Source organism: Melozone crissalis, unplaced genomic scaffold, assembly GCF_028551555.1.
Source record: "Melozone crissalis strain CALT ecotype California unplaced genomic scaffold, PUWL_Pcris_2 ptg000061l_1, whole genome shotgun sequence".
NCBI lineage: Eukaryota > Metazoa > Chordata > Aves > Passeriformes > Passerellidae > Melozone > Melozone crissalis.
Window position 1 is genome coordinate 13,678,823 of NW_026535839.1, and position 25,912 is coordinate 13,704,734.

At 40.2% G+C, this 25,912-nt stretch overlaps 1 protein-coding gene across 15 annotated transcripts in view; it reads left to right on the forward strand.

Annotated features, from left to right (window-relative positions):
- The window catches only part of TENM2 (teneurin transmembrane protein 2), a 612,801-nt gene that overhangs the window by 410,572 nt on the left and 176,317 nt on the right, over window positions 1–25,912 (forward strand). For all 15 annotated transcript variants that reach the window (XM_054288118.1, XM_054288120.1, XM_054288119.1 and 12 more), the window contains one exon: window positions 25,261–25,495. In XM_054288118.1, the coding sequence (XP_054144093.1) occupies window positions 25,261–25,495 (235 nt within the window). The remainder of the gene's footprint in view (window positions 1–25,260; window positions 25,496–25,912) is intronic.

Sequence of the window (25,912 nt, forward strand, 5' to 3'; positions counted from 1 at the left end):
GCTACTAATGCTGACAGTCACCACACACGAATATTTATTTAGTTAAAAAACACTCTGAACGTAGGATAATTGACAAAGAGTGATGAAAAGAACAATATTTAAAACTGTGGCATCAGCAGCAGTGTGTAATATAATGCAGAAATCTGCCTTCATTCAATAAGGACAAATGATCCAAGCGCACTTCAAGCTTTGGGCATCACTTCCAAGTTAATCTGCTCTGCTTTGGTGTCAACATAAAATTGAGATCAACTCTCTAGCTAACAAAGCAGCTCTGGAAACTTGAAATAAAAATTCAAACTTGTAACACATACAGCACTGTTGACAGAAACTGTGAAGTCTGTCTTCCATCAGTGTATGTACATAGCTCATTTAATGTTATTGTGATGAGAAATAATAACTCCCAAATAAATTAATAGGTGTGTGTTGTTTGGTAGCAGCCACAGCTCCTGCTTACCAGCTGAAGCTGTCAGTCTCTGCTCACTGAGAGTAATTTTCTATTTTACAACAAAATGGCCAAAGAAAATAAAACACACAGAACTTTAAAGGATCTGAAGCCTAAGCTGCAGAATCAAGCCTGGAGAAGCCTCTGATTTTCAGGAATAAGGCTGGGTGTGCCCATTTTGCCAGGAGCTGCAGCCCTGCTCTGCCCCAGCCCCAGCAGCTTTCTGGCCAGCCTAGGATTGTGCCCCTGGGCAGCAGGGCACCCCTCCCACCCTGCTCCTGGTGCCCTTTTTCCAACTTGGCTAGTTAGTGCACATTCTGCTTCTCTGTCTAATCCTAATCCTAATTCTCATTTCCCTTGCTCATTTTCTATGATTCTCATAAACTGGCTTCAACCCTTTAGTTTGTTTGGCTCTGTGTCAGGTTTTTCCTGTTTGGGTTTTTGTCTCACCATTCTCATTAATTTTTAGTCCTTCTTTCCTCTACTGGGAAGTCCAAATATCTCTTTTCTCCCTTTTGTCGGGTCTGCCTTTCTGTCTCGTTTCTCTCAGAACCTTGCTGTGTTCTCTGGTTGGCTCCATCCCCCTGACTGACAGCTTTCCATTTCCCAGCTCCTCATCCTCAATCTTTTTTAGCTCTCAGTCCTTGGCTCCCTCCTTTCATGACTAATAAATGGCAGGACCAGCCAGCCTGAGATCCTCAGACATTGAGTGCTTGTCCCTGCTGCAGAGGATGAAGAAGGAGGACTGCAGCTCTCTGAGGAGGTGTAGTGCTGCCACATTTCTCTTCACAGAGAAAAGCAAGGCACAATTCTTCCCAACCATTTCTGAGATTCACGTTCTCTGAACCTCAGAGAAAGGGAAAACACAATTCTTACCACTTGCTGTGCCTGTGTTGTGCCAAACTAGAATGCAATATGGAGACTGTTTACTCAAAGTGATGGTGTTTTGTTTCCTTGGCCTATCAGGGCCAGGGATGTGTGTGGGGACTGTTGAGTGACAGTCACGAGATTCGGGGCAGTGTGTGCAGAGTGAGTGCTTGGCAGATGCAGTTTAGATGAAATGCATATAGTTTAGTATAATAAAGTCATTAATTAGCCTTCTGATATCCATGGAGTCCTCTCCATCATTCTGTCCCCTTTGTCAGAGTCACCTTTGCTTTACAATAGTGTGGCACAATGTTAACCCCTTCCAGGCTTTCCTGCTATTCCATCACCCTGCAGGTCTTTGTGGGTGATTCCATCACCAGTCCCTGGAGCAGAGACAGCCAGGGGAGAGCGTGAGGCTGCTGCTGCTGCCAGTTTCTCATTATTTTGTTTGCATTTGTTCTCAGGTGCCCTGGACAATGTGATGTCTGTGGGTTTGTGTTACTGCCTGTCCCAGGCAGGGTTTAGAGGATAAGCCCCCCTGGCAGGGCAGAGAGGAGAGCCTGTCTGTGATCCTGGCTGCAGAGTGTTTGGAAATGTGGAATTTGGGCAGCCAAATGGAGCTGTGGTGCCCATGGGCACAGGGATGGCAGGGAGCATTTCACCATTGCTCACTGCACCTCCACAGCCCTGCCTGTGCTGCTCAAACACAATGTTCCTCCCTTCTCCTGAGCAAGGCAAAGCAGAACATTCCTGCTGCCTCTCTGCCAGGAAAAACCTGACTCTTCCCAAAGCAAGGCTAGGCCAATTTCTGTAGAATGATGACCAGGTTGTTACGGGTGTTCTGAAGGAGAAAACCAGAATATTCACAGAAAAGATTGATAAATGGTGGAATTTGTAGTGTATGGGGTGTATGTACAGATGGAAAATTGTCCAAATATTGGTAGGCATGTAAATTGATATATTCCTTTGTCATTCAAATTCTTTTATCAGTTTTATTAATCTTTAGAAAAATGGCAGAGGAACAGCTACATTGGAATTAATATTTTTATTTACATCTTTAAAAATAAGGCAAGTATTAAGAATTCCCTGTGCAGAAAATAATAGAATGCTTACAAAATAAATATACATTTTTTCTTGGAATGATGATGAACAGATGCAGTATTTCAAACAGCTCTATTGCATATTTAAATCTCCTTTTAATATATTTCAAGGATAGAAGCAAAAATTAAAACACTGAAAATACAAAGAATCAGTGTTGTTTGTTTGTAAATAAAAACAAAGTTGACATGAGTAGAATACAGAATAGTTGTGAATGGAAACCTTAGATTAGAAGACAGATTTGGCAGCTCATGTTTCTAAAAAGAATACTTGAAAGGAAAATATTATGTCTTTCATAAAATGAGATTAGCACAGCTAATTCTTAATGCCCAAAAGTGAGATTGCCTTGCAAGATGTTAGATGTCAGGCAGTATAATTGCCTCATAACAGAGTTTTGAGCAGTAACTTCCCCTAGTTATAGAGAGCCTCCTGAAGGACTCAAACACAGCAGTAGTAATCCCATCTTTTATTAATCTAAAATTATTCATCTGATGTTTGGGGACTGTATTTCAAATAGGAATCGCATTTCAGACTTGGAGGAATAAAATGTACATTTTCATTTTCCTGCACCTCCTCTCATCTCTAAATGTTTGAAGGCAAGAGTTTGATATGTTACATAAGGAGGGGGCTGTGTTGGCAGGGAGCTGTGCTGATGGCCACTGGTATCATTTATTATTGCAGTCTGAGCGTGGCACCACCTCAGGCACCTGGGCTGGGTCATTATTGAAATGCACAATGTGCTGCAGCATCATTTGTGTCATAGATGGAGGTGTTTGTGGGGAGATCTGGGGGTCTGAATATGCACATTTTTGGTTAATTTGGTTTTGTGGTGGTTTTTGCTCACATAAAAAAATTGTTGTTGACAGGTGGATGGGACAACCCCAGACACAGCTCAAAACCTCAAATGGGTTTTCTCCCAGTTTAGTGGCACTGTGAAATTTTTTTGTGTACAGAGCAGTGCTTTTCGCACTGATTTCTACTGGTAGCTCTTGATAATTGCCTTTGTGTTTGTGGCCTTTTTTCATTAAGTTAAACTCAAACTTCTTCCCATAACAAAATAAATGTTTGGTTCATCCAACAGTGTCATGTAGACTGTGATAAGTAAATCTTGGGTAGGTCTTTTAACTGATCTGTCATTAGGTCACAGTTTGGATGAAACTATTTGGATTTTTTTCACCAGGGCTAGAATAGGTATAAGATTATTTAAATGAGCTTTGAAACCTTATAGTTCATGTGGCAAACTGCTGTAGGGGACTAGAAAACATGAAGGGAACAGGCAGAGGAAATTCTGAAAGCAATTAGAGAACCCTTCTGACAGTTCTTTCAGCAGATAAAAAGCCAGCTTCTTGGGAGAAAGGAAAGTGTCTCCTGGCATTGGTTTGTGTCTTATGGACAGTTGTGTCATTAATATGCAAATGTAGAATGTAGAGGAAAGCATGTGTTGAGGCACTTGCAGATTATTCAAAATTTAAATAAAATTACCGGGAGTATGAATAAGATTTTTTTTTTTCCTTCAAATATAGCAGTCAAACTTTTTTAAAATGGTTCAGTACTTTGCTTTAAAATCGAACTACTTTAGCCATCAATCCAGTGATCTGAGTTTTTCCACATGCATATTCATGCGTGTGTTTACATATTTGTTTGTTTATTGCATCTGGTACTTGGGTAATGTGTAATTTCTATTTCTCCCTTTTGTCTGGGGGCCTCTCATATTACATTTAGATTGTATCCTTTATCATTCCAAATTGACATTTATGCTTTTACTGCTATTGTTTGCCTAGCTCCTCTCTGGTAGGGATCAACAATTTGTTTTAATCTGTGTCACTTGGCTTATCTCGCCGTGCCCAGAGCTGCAGTCACACACGGGGATCGCGTTACGGCTGCCCCCGCCCCAAATCCCAGAATCTTAATTGCTTTTCCAGTTCGTTTATAAGAGCACAGAGACAACAGGCTGGGAGAGACCGGCTTTGACAAAAGTAATGTATGCCAGTGCCTATGAATAAATAAATGCCATTTACATAGAGGAATACTGTGGCAGCAGAAGGGGAGTCGCAGAATGAAAGCTAATGATGGTTTAAAAACATTATTCCTTTTTCTTAGCAGGGAGCTGAGTGAAGTCCAGAGAGCTGCAGAGCAAGGGCTGCTCTACAGGTGCTCTCTCTGTAAACAATAGGTTTTGTTTTAATTTTCTCAGTTGACTGGCTTGAAAACTTCTCGGTATAAATGGGAATTAAACAAGAAATGTTTAAATTTCCAGCGGCTTCAGGAAGCTGTGATGCTCCCCGTGGATTCTTTGCTTTCTAATAATCATTTTAACAGTTTGTGTTCCATTCCTTCCCTCTATTCCTTCCCCTATTCATCAAAGCTTGATGTCAAACAGTTTAGGAGGGAAGAAATAGTGGCATAATGTGTGTGGTGACAGGTTTGGAGCTGTAAGCAAAGGGCTGGAGCGAGTCAGTTTTCTGCATGGAGTAATGAATCCCTCTCTGTTGGGGAGAGGGATAATGAGGGCAGCCAGAGCAGGCGTGGAAAGGGGCTCTGCAGCTCCACACAGATCAGTTCAGGTGTGCAGGCTGATAATGGGAACCTAATAAAATAACCAGAGGTAGAAATGAGATCGCTGGGGCACCTGCCTGCTCCCTTTTGCTGCGTGCAACCCACAGAACCTCCCAAAGGTGCCTCAGTGACCCTTCTGTTCTGCTGGGGGTAAATTCCATGCACCACAAGGTCACCATTTGTCACAAACTCTGATGGTGGCACACTCTGCCTCATCAGCAGGGAAACAAGCTGCACCTTGCAGAAGAGCTTGGTGTGGGAGGAAAAGCTGCTTGCATTCCTCTATATCCCAGGATAAATGCCAACTGATTAGAAGGTGACAGTCACCAGCCTGGGAGGAAACAGTGCTGATGGATATGTTTAGGAAGGAAGAAATCTCTGTCAAAATTTGAAGGAGTAATTGGAGAAATGTCATAAGGAAGTGCTGTGTGCATTTAAACTGTTTATTGAGTTACTGATGATGGCAGTGAGATATAAATATATATATATATGCATGCATATATATATATATATATATATATAAAGACAAACAAAGATGATAATCACCTGCCTGGTTCAGGTCTGCAAGCTCTACTAGTGTGAACATCAAAGCAAGTGAATACATTTGTGTGTTTCTTTCAGCAGTGTGTCTCAGTGGCAGGCAGTCTTTCCCACTTCCATCTCCTTCCCTTTTTTTTTTTCCTCTTTTCTCATGTAACCATTATCGTTGGTTTTACTTCAAGAAAATAAATACAGTTTTGGGGAGTACATGACGTTTAGAAAGAACATCAGAAAGGAAATAGATTGTCCTTTTTCAAAGGTGTCCTGCTCTGTGGGATGGGAGTGGAGGCTGCTCAGCAGTGTGCCTGTGCAGGCCTGACAGCAGACAGATAATTCAGGGACCACAAATAAATGATAAGCTATTTCTAGCTCTTCCAAATCATGAGATTCTTTTTTCTTTACCACATCCCCCATAGAACTGAGGCAGACAGCGTGCCTGTCTCTTCCAGCCTTCTTAAATGTGAATAAACAATGCCTGTAACACTGTAGCTCTTTAATTTTTGATCTTGAAAAGCTTTATTCTGTTTTTATTGCGCTGTCTCCTTGACCAGCAGCTTTGCTTGCAGTGCACTGGGCTTGTAATTGCTTGGAGTTAAAAAAATCAGATGTGTAAACTAATAATATTTGGAGAACAAATGTGTTCTAATTGTTTGTGAACTGCTTAGTAGGAGATTTGTGAATTACCAAGAAATGAGAACAGAAGAGTATTGTCTCTTTTGCTGAAAAGTTATGAAGTGTTAGAAAATTGAAGACAATGTATTATTGTTTATCATTTATGACAGAAATATCAGTACTTAGGCTGTGCCTAAATGATGCCTTTGTTATTATTTTGCTCTGATGATGCTGCAGTTCATATGAGCAATATCCAGCAATAATTGGCTTGACTCAGACGCGAAAAAAATTAATTTATATAATTCACAGTAGCTGGATTGAAGAGGAAGCTGCACCATTTCATAGCAGTTTATGTTCAGGTATAAACTGTGCTTAGAATGTGAACACAGGACCCCTGCACTTGGAGATGGAGGTGCCTCATTCCCTTGGACAGCTCAGGGATCCTTTGGGGTGAACCAGAGGAAAACTGGTGTTTCCTTCAGAGTGTCCCAGCCTGGCCTCTGCCCTCTCCCCTGGCACTGGATTTTTACCAGGCTGCCCATGTGGGAATGGCCATGGAGTGAGAGGTGCTGTCAGACCCAGCTTCAGGAGATGTGACCGTGTTCACAGGGGTCTGAGGATGAGGGAAGAGATGAGGATCTGACTCCATGGTTCAGAAGGCTTGATTTATTATTTTATGATATATATTATATTAAAACTATACTAAAAGAATAGAAGAAAGGATTTCACCAGAAGACTAGCTAAGAATAGAAAAAGCAAGAATGATAACAAAGGCTTGTGTCTCGGACAGACAGTCCAAGCCAGCTGACTGTGATTAGCCATTAATTAGAAACAACCACATGAGACCAATCACAGATGCACCTGTTGCATTCCACAGCAGCAGATAACTATTGTTTACATTTTGTTCCTGACGCCTCTCAGCTTCTCAGGAGGAAAAATCCTAAGGAAAGGATTTTTGATAAAACATGTCTGTGGCCCTGGGATTGTGCTCTGTAAGGCCCAATTGCAAATGCAGAGCTCTCAGAGTTTTGAGGAATACTTTTTGCTGTGCCCCTGGATCCTAGCAGGGTATGTGTGTTAAGGTCCTTGGAAATTCTGTGTTTCCTCTGCTCCCAGAGTGCCCAGCTCAGCTCTGTCTGCAGGGGGGCACTGGCAGGTTCCTAGTCTAAATGCTCATCCAGGTTTTCGGGCAGCATTGTGTTAAGCAGACACTTTGCTGCTTGTGTCTCAGGGCTGAGCAGGAGTGAGGCAGGGGGATGAGAGATAGCACAGATCACCTTTCAGCTACTGTGAGTGAGTAAGACTGTGTTTCCCAGCTTGGCTCATTTCTGATGTGTGCACAAGGCATGTTGTGAGCGAGCCCCTGGTTGTCTTTCTCTTCTGTAACAGGATGCAGCACTTGATATCCTGGCATAGCACATACACTGCATTTTTATTTCCCTCCATTGTTATGCATTGAGAACGTTATCCTGGCATATTCACTGCATTATGCTTTTTTTCTTGGTCTGCTCACAAAAATTCATCCTTCCACACCTTTTTCTTCTTGGTGTTCATTTCAGTAATCAGCATTTAGTAGAAGAATTTTAAGTTGCTTTTGCATTTGTCAACACTGAATTGCATCTTCTGTCCCGCCACCTGTTACAAAGCTCTGCTTCCCTTTGAAGGATTGCCTAGTGCATTGTATTTTAATTATTTTTAAGAAAATGTGGTTGCTTTTAGACTTAGCAAGATTTGTGTCCTTTGTATCTTCTCAGTTTTCAAGACCTTTTGTTAAGAATTCTCTACTAGACGTTTTCCATTCCTTACACATATTCCATATAAAAATGTTGAATTCACTCCTGGTTATTATCCTTTTCTTTAACAGCTACCTATTCCTATTGTAAATTCCTGATCTACATGTTTGAATCTAATTTTTTTTGGCATTACAACTCATATATCAGTACAGAAGAGCTCCTTGATCTCCAAAATACCTACTTTTTCATTTTTTATATGCTAATGCATGTAATATAGCTCTGCCCTGTGATACTGTAGTGGTTTTTAATTAAGCAATCCTTAATTCTTATTCTTTGAGCAGCTTAGCCATCTTGTTCTCAAACTTGTTCAATATTCTTGGTTTTTGCATTGTGTAGGCCTTTGACATCCTTCTCAAACTGGCAGTGCTATACCTGCTGTGTTCTCTGCTCTAGCTTATTTTCTGATGTCTCTTGGGTTTGTCTTTATTTCTGCTACTATTTAAAAAAAAAGGTGGATTCCATTAATATGATACCTAATATTTTCTGAAAGTATTAGCATCTGGTGGCTTTCCTTTTCCCTGTCTCTCTGCTAAGGGAGAAGAAACATTTGAACAAGTCGTTGAAGTTAGTGATTGCAGTTGTCGCATTCCTTGATCATGATATTGTTTCCTTATTATTAAATTCATTGACTTGCTCATGCCTGTCAAATATATGAATTTACAAACCCTGTATTTCTTGGCTTTCTGATACAAAACCTAATTTGGAAGCTGGAGTCCCTACTGGATGTATTTTCCACAATATTTAACCTGATTTACTTGTGATGTGGAACAATCTTGTGCTGTTCCTTGCATGTTTGACCTGTCATTTAGAACTGCAGTATCACCAGCACAAACAAAATCTGATATTGACTCTTAGACCATGAAATATTTCTGTTGTTCCAATCTACAATTTCTTCTCCTAATGAAGCAATGGCAGTGACAAACCAGAGAAGAGATTGCATTCTCAGTTTGACACCAGCAGCTGTATCAGACTCTTTGCTTAAGTTTGCATTTTCTTTAACCAGCAAAGCCATACCTTGAAATACAGTTAGGTAAATTTAATTATTTTTGCCTGCTTCCTGTAATATTTCAAGATATGTGAAAATGAATCACAATGGGGGTTATCATCTGCTTTTCTAAAATCTATAAAGTTTATAATGGTTAGATATTGCTTTATTGCGTTACACAATTTCTTACACTCTGTTCACATCGCAAGTCCTTTTATTTCTTTCATTTTGACTTGAAAAGCTCTGCCCAGCTTAAATTATTTTATTTAAATCTTAAAGTTTTGCCTTCATCAGAGTTATCATTATTTCTTTGTTCCCATAAAGAAGTTTTAATTGTTATCAGCTTGATTGACACCACCCATTTTGGGTGACAGAGGGACGTGTGCAAACACAGTCCCATCCAGGGAATCCTGTTTGGGATTGGATACAGCTGAAAAAGCAGCAAAACTGCAGGGGCATGAAGCCCTGAGTGCTGCAGGATAGAGATCCCAACCACTCTTTACAGCTGCCATGAACTTAATGTGAAATAATGTTCAGATGTCTTAAAGGAAAAATAGGAGCTCCATATGTGCAGCCTCTATAGAAAGGTAATTTCTGGAGAGAAGAGAGAAGAAGAAATGCATTTTTACCATAGGGAATCTTTTCTGTATAATGACATACAAAAAAACCTGCAAGGAATTTTGCAGCCTACAGAGTGGAATTCTTTTTCATGAGAGCACAGATCCTTGAATGGGGAACTGAGATTGCACACTGAGAAAGGAGGGAGCCAAGAAAATATTGTTAATCCTCATCAGAAACATGCAGCCATGAGCAAGTAAAACACTGAAGGCATATGTGGTATTCATAGTTTGCCCCATTGATGCAGTTTTTCCATTCAGTTCTCAAGAAAATTTATTTTACTATCCAATTAGTTTTTATTTTACTTCTAGTGAAGTTTTGTAATATTAATTACCAACATAAAAACAAAGATGCAGTGCACTGAAACAAATGGATGCTTTCTTACACTTAGATTAAAACATTACTTTTAATTGTTTACAGTGAAATCTCCTTGCTGTCATGCTGGTCTTAACAGGGTTATAAACTTTTAAGTTCTTAGAAGGAAACACAGAAGTATATTTTCTTCTAGCCATGGTGTAATCCACCATTAATTACCCAAATATTGCTGCATTTATACTGTATCATGTACTTATCAAACATCTACATGACTCCTTAACTATTTCCAAAACAAGAGTCATTATTTACCCACTGTGAAAATAGCCTTGTGTTAGTGGTATTAGAAATCATTAGCTCTATTAAGTCTGTTATCAGCTCTGCTAGCAGCTGGAAATATCCTGCAGCTCAGGAGGGCTCCAAAATGTTCCCCACTCATTATATTCTAGATCACTTTGTTTTCTTGTACACTGGAAACAGATTATAATCACATTCAGCCACGGGCAAAAATAGAAGCTGACAACAGTGGTAGGAAAAAAAAGATTTATGAAACTTTTCATTGCTTGGGGCAGTGTTTTGAACACGATAGCAGTGTTGTCCCTTAGATAGTGAAGAGTTCAGCTATGTCTTTCTATCATCTTGGTGCTCCATATCTCAAAATGACAATTATCACACCATAAATACAGCCCAAAGCATTACAGATGTCTATAAGCAGAATCCATATTAATTGTTAATGCATAATAAAAGAGATGGCTCAGTTTGTTAGCTTAGGAAATAAGTCTGGGTTTTTACAAGTATAGAATAGCACACAGAAATATTAATTTTGCCTTTTTGTTGGTTGTTTTGAATAGGATTGACTCAAAAAAATTGTATCTTGAACTGTTTGGGGTTCAAAGAATTCCTTTATTAGTCTTTTCTCCTTTGAGTGAGGCTGGGCCTCCAAACAGAACGTGTTAAGTAGCAGAATTAAAATCAATCGTTTAACATGCCTTTAGATCATGGGTTTGGGGTTTTTTTTTTCCCTTAACGGAAACATTGTTTGCAAAAACTGTTCCTTCTTGAGAAAGAAATAGAATTTAATTTTGCAGAAGCTGTAGTGGTGAAAGAATAAGGATGTCTCCATGCAAGTATCTTTTACAGGTGCACAGCTGTGGACTCCCTATTTTCTAAACCCCCTGAGACACTATTGGGGTTTAAGAAGGATCTGTCTTAGGAGCTTGCAGTCATGTCTCTGAAGTAGGAAACAAGATGGTACTGCTGGGCTGAGGGAAGGGTTTGTGTAACACAAACTGCTCACATCTAACACTAACCAGAAAGGGATGTATTTCTATCTGTAAGTAATTAATTACAGATATAGATATGTTTACAATGTCTGAGCTGGCTCTGTGTGATCTGGGTGTGCCCAAAGTGGGGAGCAGAGCTCACCCTGCTCAATTCTGCATTCCTCCTGCCCACGCACTTCCCTTGTCCTCTCCTTCACAGCTCTCCTGGTTGTTTCCCTCTCTTTTTTATTTTTTACTCTGAATCTTGCCTAAAGAAAAATGCAACTGTCTTGGAGCTCTGCACCATTTTATTTCCTTCTTTTCCAGCTCTCCTGGTCTGCCCTCGTGGTTGTGTCCCTTTGTAGCTCCCTCTCAGCTGAGGAAGGTGCAGCCAGTGGATCCATCTCTCTCCTCTCCCCAGCCACATTCCTGCTAATTCCTCTTCCCTCCCTGTGCTGGTTCTGGGCTGAGAGGGCTCTGCCCACCCCAACAGCCCAGTCTGGCCCCACCAAGAGCCCCATGCAGGGTTTTTGCTGCACCTGCTCATCATTTGTTCCTCTTTTTGTACATCAGAGTGTTGCCCTGTGTGTAGCTGTATGTCCAGATACCTCTGTGCACCTAACACATTTTAATGTGAGATGTATAAATCCCATCACTTCAGAAATTCTATTTTAGCCATGCTCTCCTTTTTGCTGATCACCTGGGGTAAATTAGTGTAGGTCCAAATCAAACTGAAGCTGTAACTCTCCCTCCTGTTGTTCATGTGAAGAGCTGAAATCTGCATCACTTGAGTTTCTGTCTGAGCATCATCTGAAGTATTTATAACCAAGACTCTAAAAATGTTACAAAGATAGTAGCATGCCATTTCTCTTTATGCAAAACCCACTTTGCTATGACATATCTGGAGCAGAGAAAAGGCTAACATGCCTATTTTGCCAGCTAACCTAAGTGAACAAATAGGTACAGAAAGATTGGAGTGGGAATTGTTATATTTTATGTGATCAATCAGGTTTTGAAGCAGGCTGAGAGTAATTTGGTGTTGTGCAGGGATGTCAGAATTCCTGCCAGTTTTGCAAGATGTTTGAATCTTTGCAAGAATGGAAGCAACAATTTTAAGCAGAATTATTTGATTAGGAATCAACCTATTGTTTCTTTCTGCTTTCAGCTCTAAAGATACTTCACAGACATGGGGAAATACAGGAAAGAGAATGGCATTAGGGATGAAAATTACCAATTTTTTATCTAACTTGGAAGTGTGTCCAAAATTAAGATGGAGCATCTGATTTGTGGTTCCATGTTACAAAAAAAATTATAGACCTTGATGGTACTTGAAAAAATTCCTCAAACATCTAGAACAAGGCGTGCTAGTGAGTGGGGATTTCATATTTCAGCAGATGCTACAGAAATGTTTGGGGGTTTTTTTGGCTGTGGACATATTTTAAGGATACTATCTTTAAAAAACACAGATCACTGTGTATTTCAGCAATGGAATCATAAGAGGTCCTTTGTGTGTCTGTGGGTGAGAGCTGGTTTATCTGTGTTTTTTTTGTTTGACTGAGTGTTTAAGGTGGATGATCTTGGAGGATGGATTGTAAGTGAGGAGCCAAGGGGCAAATCTGAACTATTGATGGCAGGACAGGGGAAGAATTAAAAAAACACAAAAGAAAAGTATGGGGCAAAACCACAAGCTTAAAAAACCCCACAATCCTAGAAGTAATAGGTATGAGTAGTAGAGGGATGAGAAGGAAAGGAGCAATGGTATTTCATGAAGAGTTTTCAGACCTCCTTAGAGCTCTGGCCCTGCTCCAGCCTGTTGTTCCTTTGCATATGATGCTTCAGCTTTATAAAATACATTGCACCGAAGTGCTGTGTCTTCTCTTTCTCACTCCTTTTCCTTCTCTTCTCCACCTCTGAAAGACTTGGTGTGTCTCTAACAAGATCCAGTTCATTTTTTGGCGCTGCTCCACCACAGCCTCAGAGGTGGAATTTCCCTTCCTGCCCTGGGGGTTGTTGTTGCTCACTGTGCAGATGGACATTGCTCATGTTCAGCACATCCTGCACGTTCCTGCCCTGCTGGGGAAACCCCAGGATGTGCTGACCCAGTGCCCCTCTGGGCTGTGCAGCTTTGCTGTTTGATGAGCAGGGGATGCGAGGCAGGAGCAAGGGGTGACTCAGTGACCCCAACGCCATCCTCTCCACTGGACTCTGTGCTCAGCTGCTGGCTCATTTGGTACAAAGAACAACTTTCCTTGAGTTTTAAGTTAATTTCTTTGTAGTCTGGAGCATGAGCACAAATGGCTGAGGCAGCTTCCATGTCGTGTGGTGGCTCCAAAGCACAATGAAGTCACCTCAGCCCTGTGCCAGGAGCAGGGGGAGTGTGGCTGGCACCACCACATGCTGCTACCCAGAGTGCTCCACCTTGCTCTTCACATCAGCCTGTCTTTGTCACTTGCTCCTAAATTTGACTCAGAGGCTGCTTTAGCAGCAGGTTGCCTCTGTTCAGAGGGTATTTTGCTGCCAAAACATACTTTTAATGAGAAGACCAGCTGTTCTCCCTCAGGACCGAGCTTCCACTTGCTCCTTAGTTTGCTTCTTAATTGTCTTATCACTGATGAATAATTTAATAATTTCTCTTCAGTATTTCATAAATTTAGAGTCTCAGTTAATAAAAATATAATGTACAGCAACAGAGAGTTGGTTCTCTTCCCTTCCAGTCGTGGCACAGCTTGTCATATTTCCATGAGCAGTATCAAACAATATGCAGCTAAATTGAAATAGTGAAACCAGATCAAGATGTCTATCAGCATCCTACACTGATGTGCAGTTTGGGGTTTATTCCAGACTATTTTATGATGCAGAAAATCTGCATAGATCAGTCTTCAAGCGTTAAGGATGACTGGCTTGCATGCCCTGTAGAGAGTAGTTTTTACTCTTGTATCTCTCTTAAAATATACTAACTTGACATTAGCTTGAAACTCTAAACTTGCCCTATGGGTGGGACTTGTGTTATGTATCAAATGGAAAAATCTCTGATCAGCTGTGTGTTTGAAACAATATTTAAAGATGGGACACTTTCTATTAGCACCCACTGGAATTAATTTTCACGTGTTTTAGTTTATTGTGACTGGAGAAACATGTCAGATGTTGAAGGCCTGTTGGAAGAAGATCTGGGTGAAACTGGTGGACCAGGGTTTGGCCATACAATTCTCTGTGACTTCTCTGCTCTCTGTTTCAGTAAAATTCTGATAACATCCTTTCCTTACTGGGTTTGTTTGTGAAGAACATGAAAAGAACACGCAGCAGATCCTGTAGAGAACACGAGGTGTTATCACTATTGTTACATTCTGTTGTTGGTATTGATCATTTCCATGTGTGTGTCATTGACTGCAATCACTTTTGAGAGATAAAAACTCCACAGTGAATGTTGCCACAGTAAACATGGTTTGGTTTAAGATCCCTTTCTCTACCATGTTTAACTGCCCAGTTTAATGTCTCCTCTTCCCTCCCATGTTTCTGAATATTTCTTTCAGGTGCATTCATTTGAAATTAAATCTTTTCTATATGGGCATCATATTTTTTTTAGAACTGTATAAGAAAACCCTATTTTTAAAGAATTATGTTAAAAAATGATACTTCTTCCTGATCCATGTGCATGTAGCCATATTCTGATAACCTTCTGAAAGTGCAGTTTGTTATTGAAATGAGTTCCTCCATTAGTGAAATTGTCTGAGCTGATAAATGAGTGTGAATTAAAATCTTTCACACATAACAGATGAAAAAAATTACTAAAAATGAATGGATATCTTAAAATATTATTTTAAAATTTGTAAGGTAACTTTTGTTGGTGTGGAGTTACAGCTACCCAACAGCAATAATTTTTTCAGATATATTTATTTTTTTAAGTAATTTGATTTTCATTCATTCCATGATCAGTATGGACACCTAGTAAGTATCCCACTACCTAAAACCATAGATATCTGTAATTTACTGGTAAAAACATAACAAAAACAACTTTCACTATGAACTCTACACATGTTTAGGGGAAAAGAAGTCCTCTGTGCTTTGGAATTTCTTCAGCTTGACAACACATCTGTTCCTAAATGTTCCTCTGACATTGTGGTTCATAGAAGGTCTGTGAAGAAAAGTCTTGATGTACTAAGCGTGTCTCTATGGAAGATTTAACACAGTTTTCTTGCATATTAATTTAGAAATAGGAAGATTGTGTGCTGTCATTCTGTATCCTAGTTGTGATATCAAATTAAAATAATGTTATTGGATTTTTCAAATATAGAATTGCAGTTTAATATCTACTGTATTAGAAGTGTTGACAAATTAATGCAAATGGGCTTGTTCTTCTAGTGGGCTCCTGAGAGGTGGAAACAACAATTTGCTCTCTGAGACTCCTTCAAAACTTGTGGAGGGGGAGATTCTTGTTCCAGGTCTGTCAGACTAAATCTGATCCACATTTACTGCCCCCCACTGTCCAAACATTATCTGGAACAGACCAGGGTGTCAATGAGCTTCTGCTCTCATCTGCTGATAGCTCCTTGCTGATCTGCCTGTGGCCTATACATGTATCACACTTAATTGTCAAAAGCGTCATTTCTCTGTGGGAGAAGCTTCTGTAAGAGCTCTTAGGATGCACTCATTTTGTGTCTTTGTCCCCTCTTTTCTGACTCTTTCCTTGCCCCATATCTCAAAGAAGTCAAATTGTCTGAGTAGTTGCAGAATGCTCTTCTTTCCTCCTCTGCCATGATTTCACAAGCCAGCTTCAGTGTCAAAAGCTTTTCTTACTTGGTCGGTGGGTTTGCTGAAATTCATCTATCATATTATGGCTTTACCTATCCTGAACCTTTTCTGTCCAAGGGATTCCTGCAATCCTCACTTAGGGTAAAGCAGAGATTTCAGGCACAGGTTTTGTTTGTTTCACACCATTAGGAAAAGCTGCTAGCAATTTTTGCAGAGTCACAGTGGTTTTACCCAAATTGATATCTTGATTTTTAACTACTCTCTAGTCTCCTGTGTCTTTAATTGGATAAAATATTGTGGTCATCCTCTTTTCCCCTTTTCAAATTCTTCTTTAGTGTTGCCACTGTCATGATTATCAATTCAGCATGGCACTTGAGAGGTGTATGGCATTTGTGGGCTGGTTCCTTTTGGCTGTGCTGCAGAGTGAATGTTTTTTTCACTTTTTTTCACAGTGTTAAACACCACTTAGTTCTGCGGCAGCCTCAGACATCCTGAAGGAAGAAACAGTATATAATGCAATTATGATAGCTGCTTTTTGCACCTTAAGTAGGAAGTGGAATCTGTTTCCTCCTTTCTCAATTAATACCATATTTCTGTGGCTTTGACTTTGCATTGCTGGGCTCAGAAAAATAAAGCCATGGCCTTGAGATGAGCCAGGCCTGTGGAGCTGTGCTGGTGTGAGGCCGTGCTGTCAGAAATGTGTTCAGTGCAGTGATGGGCAGGGCTGTGCCGCTCCCTCTCCCCTCCACACTGGGAACAAGCAGCAGTGCTGAAAGGCATTTCAGTTCCCCGCCTCCTGTTTGTTCTGGTGATGTGGGAGCACTCCAGTGGTTGGGACCTGCCAGGATGATTACACAGCCTCTTCAGGCTGGGAATTGGATGGCCTTTCCATGCTGGAGAGGGGAGAGCAGGGCAGATCTGGAGTGGCAGCCCAGAGCACACTGCACTGCATTCTGCTGTGGGACATGGGCTGGGGAGCTGGGCAGGGGGGGCAGCAGCAGCACAGCCCCAGGAGGTGAGAAGTGATGGGAAGTGATGGTGTTTCCTGTTTCACTATTTGTAAGCAATTAGATGGGCCTTATTTAATTTTTTTTAAAAATGGAAAAGATCCATAGCCTATCAATGCAGGACAGCCCCCAGCCAGGGAATCATGTGCTCTGACTCCATGATTCAGCAGGCTGAACAGTTGCTTTATTAATATTACTATTAATATAATATATTATTATTAATATATATACACTATACTATAACTATACTATATTACATTAAGTTCAATTACATACTAATACTAAACTATACTACTAAAATACTAAAGGAAAACCTGTGACCCCTTACCAGGCAGTCACAGCTCAGCTTTGACCTAATTGGTCAATCAGTCCAAACAACCATCAGCAGAGTCCAATTAACAAATCACTCTTCACTAAACAATCTCCATAACACATTCCACATGTGCCAAACAGGAGCAGCAAGTGAGATAAGATTTGTTTTCTCTCTGAGCTTTCTCACTGCCTTCCCCAGGAAAACTCCTGGGAGAGAGAATTATGTGTCCCTCTGTTCCAAGAGTATGTGAGTACCACAATAGCCCTGTTCTGAGAGTCTCTTCCAGCTCCCTTAATAGAGAATTGCATGGAGGTTTAATGTCTTGGTAAGGATGGAGTTTCTGCAATGTTAGTAATGCTATTTAGAGAATCCAACACTTGATTTTTCTACCCAGACAAAGTTTTCAGTGGGCTGTTTCCTTTCTGCTGTGCTGCAGAGTGAGTTTCCAGCTTGCAGGAGATTTTTCCATGGTAAATGCAGTGTTAGGGAAGTATTTGCTGCAGTGCTCCTGAGAGAATTGCTGGCCACCACAAGCTCCATGGGTGCCTCCTCTGAGGGATAAATTCTGTGAGGCCTTTCATACAGCACTTTACAATTAATTAAAAATTAATTACAATTAATTTACTTTACAATAAAATGCTTTTCTGTATTTTATTCATTAACCCATGGTTTCACCTGACTAACAGAATCTTTTATTTGTAGTAGCTGAAGATAACATCTCTGGTACCTTGAAAAGTCAGGAAACTTAAACACGACTTCTTATCTGAAGGGTTTTTGACTTTCCTTCTTTAGTCCAATAACAACCAATAAAGAATTCAAATGAAATCTCACTGCCTGTGAAAGAAATGCCAGTCATGTAGTATTGCAGCTTGCAGTACCCTGGAGGCAGACAAATCCTTGTTTCTGTCTTGTACTTCCTTGTATCTTGCCTGCTTTTAAAAAGAGAAATAACCCATTGAAAAGCCTGATCCAGGGCAACATGTACATTGCATTATATTTGCTTTTCTTTACTCTAGAATTATGCATCTTTTTCCTCTTCCTTTTTCCATATATTCCACACAAATTATTTTTACCTGTTGTACATGTTGAGAAACAGATGGTCCAGGTAGTAAATAACTGGCTTCCCAGGAGCTATGAAATTGAATTCTCCCAGGTAGCTCCTCCAGGAACCCTCTATTTGCTGGTACATGTCAGTGAGCCTTCATGTTTATGATGCTTATATATCAGTGTTTATTTACATCAGTTCATTATCAGTTGGTTCAGCCCTAAAAGTAAAACTGTTTTTAATTAATATTTTCATGCTTTTTGAGGGCCAAAGGGGTTATATTGTAAGTAATTTGGGGAAAAAATTGGTTAAACCCTGAAAACCCATTGAAGAACATTGTTGCAAGATGGAACTTGTTGGGTTTTTTTCCTTTTAGACAACAAAATTATTATATTTTTGCTGATCCTGCTGTTGAACTGAAAAAAAAAAAAAAAACAGATTGGTGTGCACTGTGCATTATGGTGAATTGTCCTAAGGCAGAAGTATAAGATGGAATAAGAAAAAAAATCCAGAAGTTGAAAAATTTAGTGCTGCTGGGAAGAGATAATACTGCCTCAGAAACAGAGGAATTACGTGATGCTGAAAGCCTGGTTCAATATATTTCGTTTCAGTCGTAGTTCAGCTGCCAAACTTTTCAGTGGTGCAACTTGACCTTACAGATTCTTCAAACAGCAGAAAGATTCCAAATCATTACTCTGCTGATAGACCATTCCTTCTCTCAAAGAGCTGCAGCACCTAGAAGCTGATTTATTAAAAAGCTGTTTCCTAGTAGATCTTCTTTCTAACATAATTACTTGAGAAATTTATTTTGAGAGACTCTTTCTGGTGTAAATTTTTTAGGAGATTTGGTTTAACAAAAAAAGAGTGTTTTGGATGCTGTGTAATACCTTCTGTGACACTTCTGAAATAATCAAGGTCATGCATTGCATTAAACCACCCGTGGCTGGCATTTCTTTTGCCCCTTGGAAACCAAGAGAGTTCCAGCTCTGTGGGTGATGCAAGATCCTCAGTGCTGCTGTAACAGCTTCAGGGATGACTTTCTATTGCACCAGACCAGGACTCACAATTAATTGGAAATTATAGCACAGTCATTCTTATGTCACCATGACGATTTTTAGGGTCCCTCATAGGCCAGTCAGAGAAGTAGCAGCTTTCAGGCCATAATTCTATCAGGAAAATGTCACTGCTGGCCTGAATATTTCTGTTCAGAAAAATCTGTGTCTTCATTTTCACTTTGTTGTGATTCCCAGTGCTTCAAATGGTTTGAGCTCAGGCAGGAATTTGTCTGAGTCTTTAGACAGGGTCCAGCTCTTTCCCATTCTGCAGAGCCAAGCCTATAGAACAACATTTACCTTTCTGCACTAAAATGTTCCATAGTAATGAAGACAGTAATAATGAGCTTCATTGCTTGGAAATAGAACTGCCTGCTTTTCTTTTTAGCTCTTCTTACATCAGTGCCTTCTTCAAACAATAGTGTGAATAGTGCTCATGTACCTGAGCTGAAGATAAATACCTCCTTAAACTCTCTGAAATATGTTTCATGTTTATATCACTATTTGGAAACTAAATTAAAAGATAGATTGAAAAAGATGAGGGATGATTCTTTTTCAGTTAGAAAGAAGAAAACTCCAACTTCTCTTTCAAAATTTGAAATAGTGTGCCTACCTTTCCATATATGTATAACATACACACATATACATATGTAAAGTACCACAGGACACAGAGTCTGCATAAACATTATTATTGAAGAGATGTCATTTGCCACTGACCAGACATTATTTCATGCAGCCCATGCACCTCAGGCAGTGTGATAATGAATATTTAAGTGATGTGTTTCAACAAATATAATTAGTACATGGTGTCTCAGGGAATACTATTCTGTAGAGCAGTGAGTTTGGACCTTTTTGCAGGTGACCCTCACTTGAGAAAGGTGGTTGTGGGACTGTAATCCCTTAGGTTTGACTCCTGCTGAAGGGTCCAGTTTTGCTTTTGCCTGTGTGACTGTGCACTGGATATTGTGGGCAAGCAACGGGGTATTTTACTTTGTTTGGGGTTTTTTTTTGTTGGTTTGGGGTTTTTGTGTTTGTTTTTGTTTATTTTTTTTTGTCAGAGCAACATTTAATTTTGTACTGTGATATTGTGCTGGGGCCATGGCTGCAATGCACTGGCAGACACTGATAAGTGACTTACTGTTTCATAGCACACATTTACTGAATTTTCAGTTTGAAATGTACAGTCTGGGATGACAGCCAGTCATTCAACCTATTCTTGCCTCAAAGAGTATAAAAAAAAACAGGCACACAAAAGAAGGAACACCTGGCAAATGTCTTGGGTTTCAAACAACAAGAGAGAGAGGTAATGGTATCCATGGTTAGGAGTGAGATAACTTTCTTCTGTACAGCATGTGTTGAAAACATTTTCAAAACATTGAGATGCCATTTAGCTATGGCCTAGCACAAAACAATGCAGAGATTGAAGCAAACAAACAGAACTGGAGCAGAGACAGCACAAAGCCCAGCCTGCGATGCTGGGCAGGAGCCCTGGTGCCACCCTGCCAAGGTCCCCAAGGATGGGGCTGGGCACAGCAGCTCCTGTGGCACTGCCACCCTGCTGCTCTCCCTGACTCAGAGCCATGGGAGCTGCCTTGGGAGATGGATTTGGCTTGGCCCTGTGGTTCTGTGAAACAGCCCTTACTCGCTGGGATGCCATGATGTGGTTTCCTTGGGAAAACAGGGTGGCAGAGGGATTTGAATAAACAACCAGCAGTGCTGCAGACAAGGTTTCTAATGCTGCCTGACAAGGCTTGTCTGTGGGCTTTTTAATGATTTTCTTTCAATTCATCAGCTTCAGTTTTGGGGCTTTTTTTGTTCAGTATTTGCATTGTTTAAAGCCTAAGGAAATAGCTGTGTCATTGTTCATTTCAGAAAAATAATACATGTTTGGGTTTTCCCTTTTAGTTCTTTTTGTGAAAAGGAAGGATGAGGAGGTGTAATGGCTCTTCAGCATTTAATAATGTCACAGAGGATAGTTCAGCACAACTAAGATACAATCTCCATTACTTTTTGAGGTAGTATTGACAAAGAACTGGGATGCAGGGAAGCAATTGCTTTGCTGAGATTAAGGATGCTGCCTTTCCTGCTTTGTGTTTCATCTCTGTGGTGGGAGATCAACTTGTTCTCCTCAGATCATTGTGTTGCTTGGATTTAGTGCATGAGTTGAGTGTACCAAAGCCTGGGAAGAACTACGAAAAGTTATTTGACCATATTAAAGCAGATCTGAATTTTCTTTTGTATTTTAGTCAGCATTTGGATTGTGATGTTTGGGAGTGTGTGCTCAGGAGGTCTCAGCCATCACTGATGTACCTGTAACTCTGGGACATCCAGGAGCTCTGTGTGACCCCTGGGGCTGCCACGCTGTGCCACAATAGCACTGCTATTAAATGTTTCACCAGATAAAAGAATGAACTGAGCAAATTTTATTTATTTTATTTTATTTCAGTATTTTTGTTCTGATTAAACCCTACTAAGTCAATTGGGTAGCTTATGATTGCTTCAAAGCTACCCAGATCAGACTTTGTATTCTCAGATTACTTAATTACAACACAATTTACCCTCACTCAACTTCTAATTTGAAACAAGTGTTGCTGATATCCTTGACTGCAGTAAGATCTCTTGAAGAATGACATGTTGATTATGTGGACACCAGGCCGTGATTTTTTGGAAATGCTTAGCACAATCAATGTGTACTAAAATTGATTGGAATTAGATATGTTGTCTGTTTGTGAATTTAAATGAGAAATTTGAAAGTATTTAAAAGCTTAAGTGTGGAGAGTACCAGTATTTCAGATTTCCAGGTCTTTGATTTTCACTATGGTTTTAAAAGACTATTCCTTAAATTCTAAATGTTTGAGCTTGTGTAGTGTATCCTCGTGAAATGACTAATTCAGCTAATAACTCAGAAAAGGCATCATTTCCTCAGTATTGTCCCCCAGACCAATACTGGCTACTGCTATACCAAAAATAAAATCCATTTCCTGATGTAATAAGCCTGATGTACTCCATCAAAACAATCATTGTGTTTAAGCTTCCAAATCAAAGGCAATTTCCAGGGGCCAGAGTGTGTCATGCCATGGGATCCATGGGGCCAATCCCTTTGGATCCTTTATTATGGGACAAGTGATTTCCTCCCCTGGACTTCAGAGCTCAGCAGATTTGCAGGTACTGCTGGTGAAGTTTTAATTTAGGCAAAGATGCTCATAGAGAAGTGCTCAAATGTTCAGGTGTGAATCCAGTTTTATATCCCTGGCAAGTTGAACAGTGTTGGGCTTCTGCTTTTGATTCATTTGAACAGGTTTATGAAGAGGCAGCACATTAAGCTTTTATCTCTCTCATATATACACAAGTGTGTGCGTGTCCCTAGTTAGTACTTTTTATATATATAAGCTTTTATACATTTTAATAGAAGCTATATAATATTTATATGATGTTAATATTGGTATTTGTTTATTTTTCTATATTAAATGCTACATTTGTCTTGCACCAGGTTTCAGAGTTTTTGCAGCTGCAATGTGTGTTCAGTTACCTCTGCGCAGCTCATTTTGCAAAGTGTCCTACATTTACTGTGTGGGAGCTGAATCTTGAGGCAGATTAAATAATCTGTGGTAATTTGATTTCAGCTCTTTTTTAGTCTTACAGAAATGCTGTTCATTCTCATTGATGCGCACTTGCCTCACTTTTAAGAGCAGCCTCCATGATATTGTGGTGACAAGATTCAGAGTCTTTATTTAACTGGTGCTACTGTGGCTCTCAGAGCAAAACTGTTTTGTTTATGTGGGAATGACTTTTTTGTACTTATCCTTGAGAAGAAAAATCTGCATATAAAGTAAGTCGAGAAAACATGATGCACATGAATCTTTTGAAGCAACTATTAACACAAGGGCACATATTTGTATTTTATCACTCATAAATATTCACTTATTGAAATCCAAGCATGCTTTGTTTAAAGTCAGAACACAGACTAGGAGAGTAATTCCACTTAAGCTTCTGTGCATGTGGATATTGTCCAAACACATTTTCTTCCTGCTGTGTCTTGCTCTGCATGCTGTTGTGGAATGGCACAGGACCTAGTACAGATTACTGATTTGATGTTCTTGGAGGTCCAAATTGGGGTTTTAAACATCAAATTTTATTGGCTAAACAGTCTCTTTTATGCTTAGATAAGACATAGCCAAGGATAGTGAGGAGAGCTGCACATATGATGGCCTTAAAATTTAGGATGTGTTCATAAAAGGTGACTTTGTATTTCAAGCAGCTGACATTCCCACAGGGCGCACGTTCTGGCAACAGACATTCCAAAAAGATAAAGAAACTGCTGTGTAGATTTAAGGCAACATGGGGAGGATGCAGAATTTATTATAATTCATTTTTTAAAGTTTCTTATCAGAGGAGAAGTTATACTTGCCTTGTGCAAGCCCCAGGACACCTGGCTCTGTTCCTCAGCAGCCTGTGCTTCCATCAGAAATGCTGCACATGAGCAGCCTCTCTCCAAACCTGCTGCAGTCTCTGCTCCCTGGCTGTGCTGCTGTTGGGAGAGGCTCTTTCCCTGCCTCTCCCTGCCCTGGCAGAGCGGTGCCAGCACAGAGAACCCTGGGTCAGGTGGGAAATGTTCTGAGATCCTCGAGTCTGACCCTTAGCCCAGCCCTGGCAGGTCACCCCCGCCAGGTCCCCAAGTGCTGCTGCAGCTCAGGGCTCCATGCTGGGGAAACATCCTCCTGCTGCTCTGTGGTTTGAGGTTGCGGTGTCATTTTGTGTCTATTTTATTTGGGTTTTTCTTAATAAATATTGGCCTTCATTAACTTACAGTAATTACTCAGTTCAGCAGCTTTTCTAGACTTCTTTGTTTCATGTGACAAAGATCAGTCTTGCTGCAAATGATGTTTTGTGATGTTTTCTTTTTATTATTTGATTCATTAAGTACAATGAAGTACTTTGCTTCAGTTTCTAAAAACAAACACGCATCATTAGAATTATCATTTCTCTAGAATTACTGATTAATGTTCACTAGAAAACAACTTGATACAATGTCTAAAACATACAGTTCATTATAGTGTTTGTTTTCTTTATTCTCTTTTGCTGTTTTGCTGTTTTTATTAGACATAAATTATTGTAATGTGTGGAATTGCACATGAACTTATTTAACAGTCTACATTTATGTTTAGAAAAGTGACAATGTTGGAATGACACCTGCTTATCAGATTTTCTTTTCATGTGCTGTTATTTTAATACATTTGCCTTAATGATTAGAAAAAAATATTTTTCATTATCAGTGCAAGCATATCAGTACTCAAAGAATGAGAAAAGTTTATATCTTCCTTTATCCCTAAAAAATATCATCTGTCATTTTTGAATGAAAGGGTCTGAAAGAATTGCATAATTTCCAGATCTTGCTGTGTGTTTGTGGCATTACTAAATAGAAAAATACAGGCCAAATCCTGATCACATGGAATAACATGAAAGATACCATCACTGCCTTGCTGCTGTCCTTTCATATTTGGAGTTTAATCTTCTTGTGCTGGCACAAATCCTGTTCATTTGAAGCTGATTGGTAAAATACAGTGAATGAAAGAAGATTGATTTCTCTGATTAAGTTTTATAGGGGCCTACAGACCATATTCTCAAAGGCTGTTTTTAATCCATTAAAGCTCATCTGCTCCAAGTCCCTGACAGAAACAGAGGGGGTAAATTTCCTCCTGGTAGATGTAGGGAATGGTCCAGCTAGGCTGCTGTCCTGGCTGCTCCACTGAGGACACTTTCTCCAGTGGGAATCCATGAAGAAGTATTTTAAAATTTAAATAGAGTCCTTGTCAACATGCCAGCTGTGCACTCTGGAAGCACTGTTTTGTGTTGCTGATCTCCAATAATCACTGCTCTGATTTGCCCACCCTTTGATGCCCACAGGTCCAAGAGGCCCAGTCTCTTTTCCCAGGCAGTGGCCCCTTGAAAATGCCGAGGAGAGCGGTGCCACCACACACATTTGTGATTTGTTTCTCTTTTCTGTTTTAGGCCCTTCAAACCATCACAGCCAATCAACGCTGAGGCCGCCTCTCCCTCCTCCTCACAACCATTCCCTGTCCCATCACCATTCCTCTGCCAACTCCCTCAACAGGAACTCGCTCACCAACCGCCGCAACCAGATCCACGCGCCCGCGCCGGCGCCCAACGACCTGGCCACCACGCCCGAGTCCGTGCAGCTCCAGGACAGCTGGGTGCTCAACAGCAACGTGCCCCTCGAGACCAGGTGGGTGCTCGGGGCGTGCACTTTCTCTGAACATGATCCTTTCACCCAGGGCTTTTCTCCTGGGACGCTGAAAGGGCAGCGAGAAAAGGAAAACAATTCTTATCTCATTTGCTTCTCCTGTGTTGTGCTCAAGTGTGGAATGTATTTGGGGATTGTTTACCCACAGGTGATTGTTTCATTGGACTCTGGTGTGAGTTGTTTTGACTCATTGGCCAATCAGGGCCCAGCTGTGTCAGGACTCTGGAAAGAGTCACGAGTTTTCATTATTATCTTTTTAGCACTCAGTATCTTTTCTGTATTCTTTAGTATAGTATTGCAGTATATTATAGTATTCTACATAGTATAGAAGTATAGTATAGTATTCAGTATTCTTTAGTACAGTATTCTTCAATATAATATAGTATGATAATGTAATAA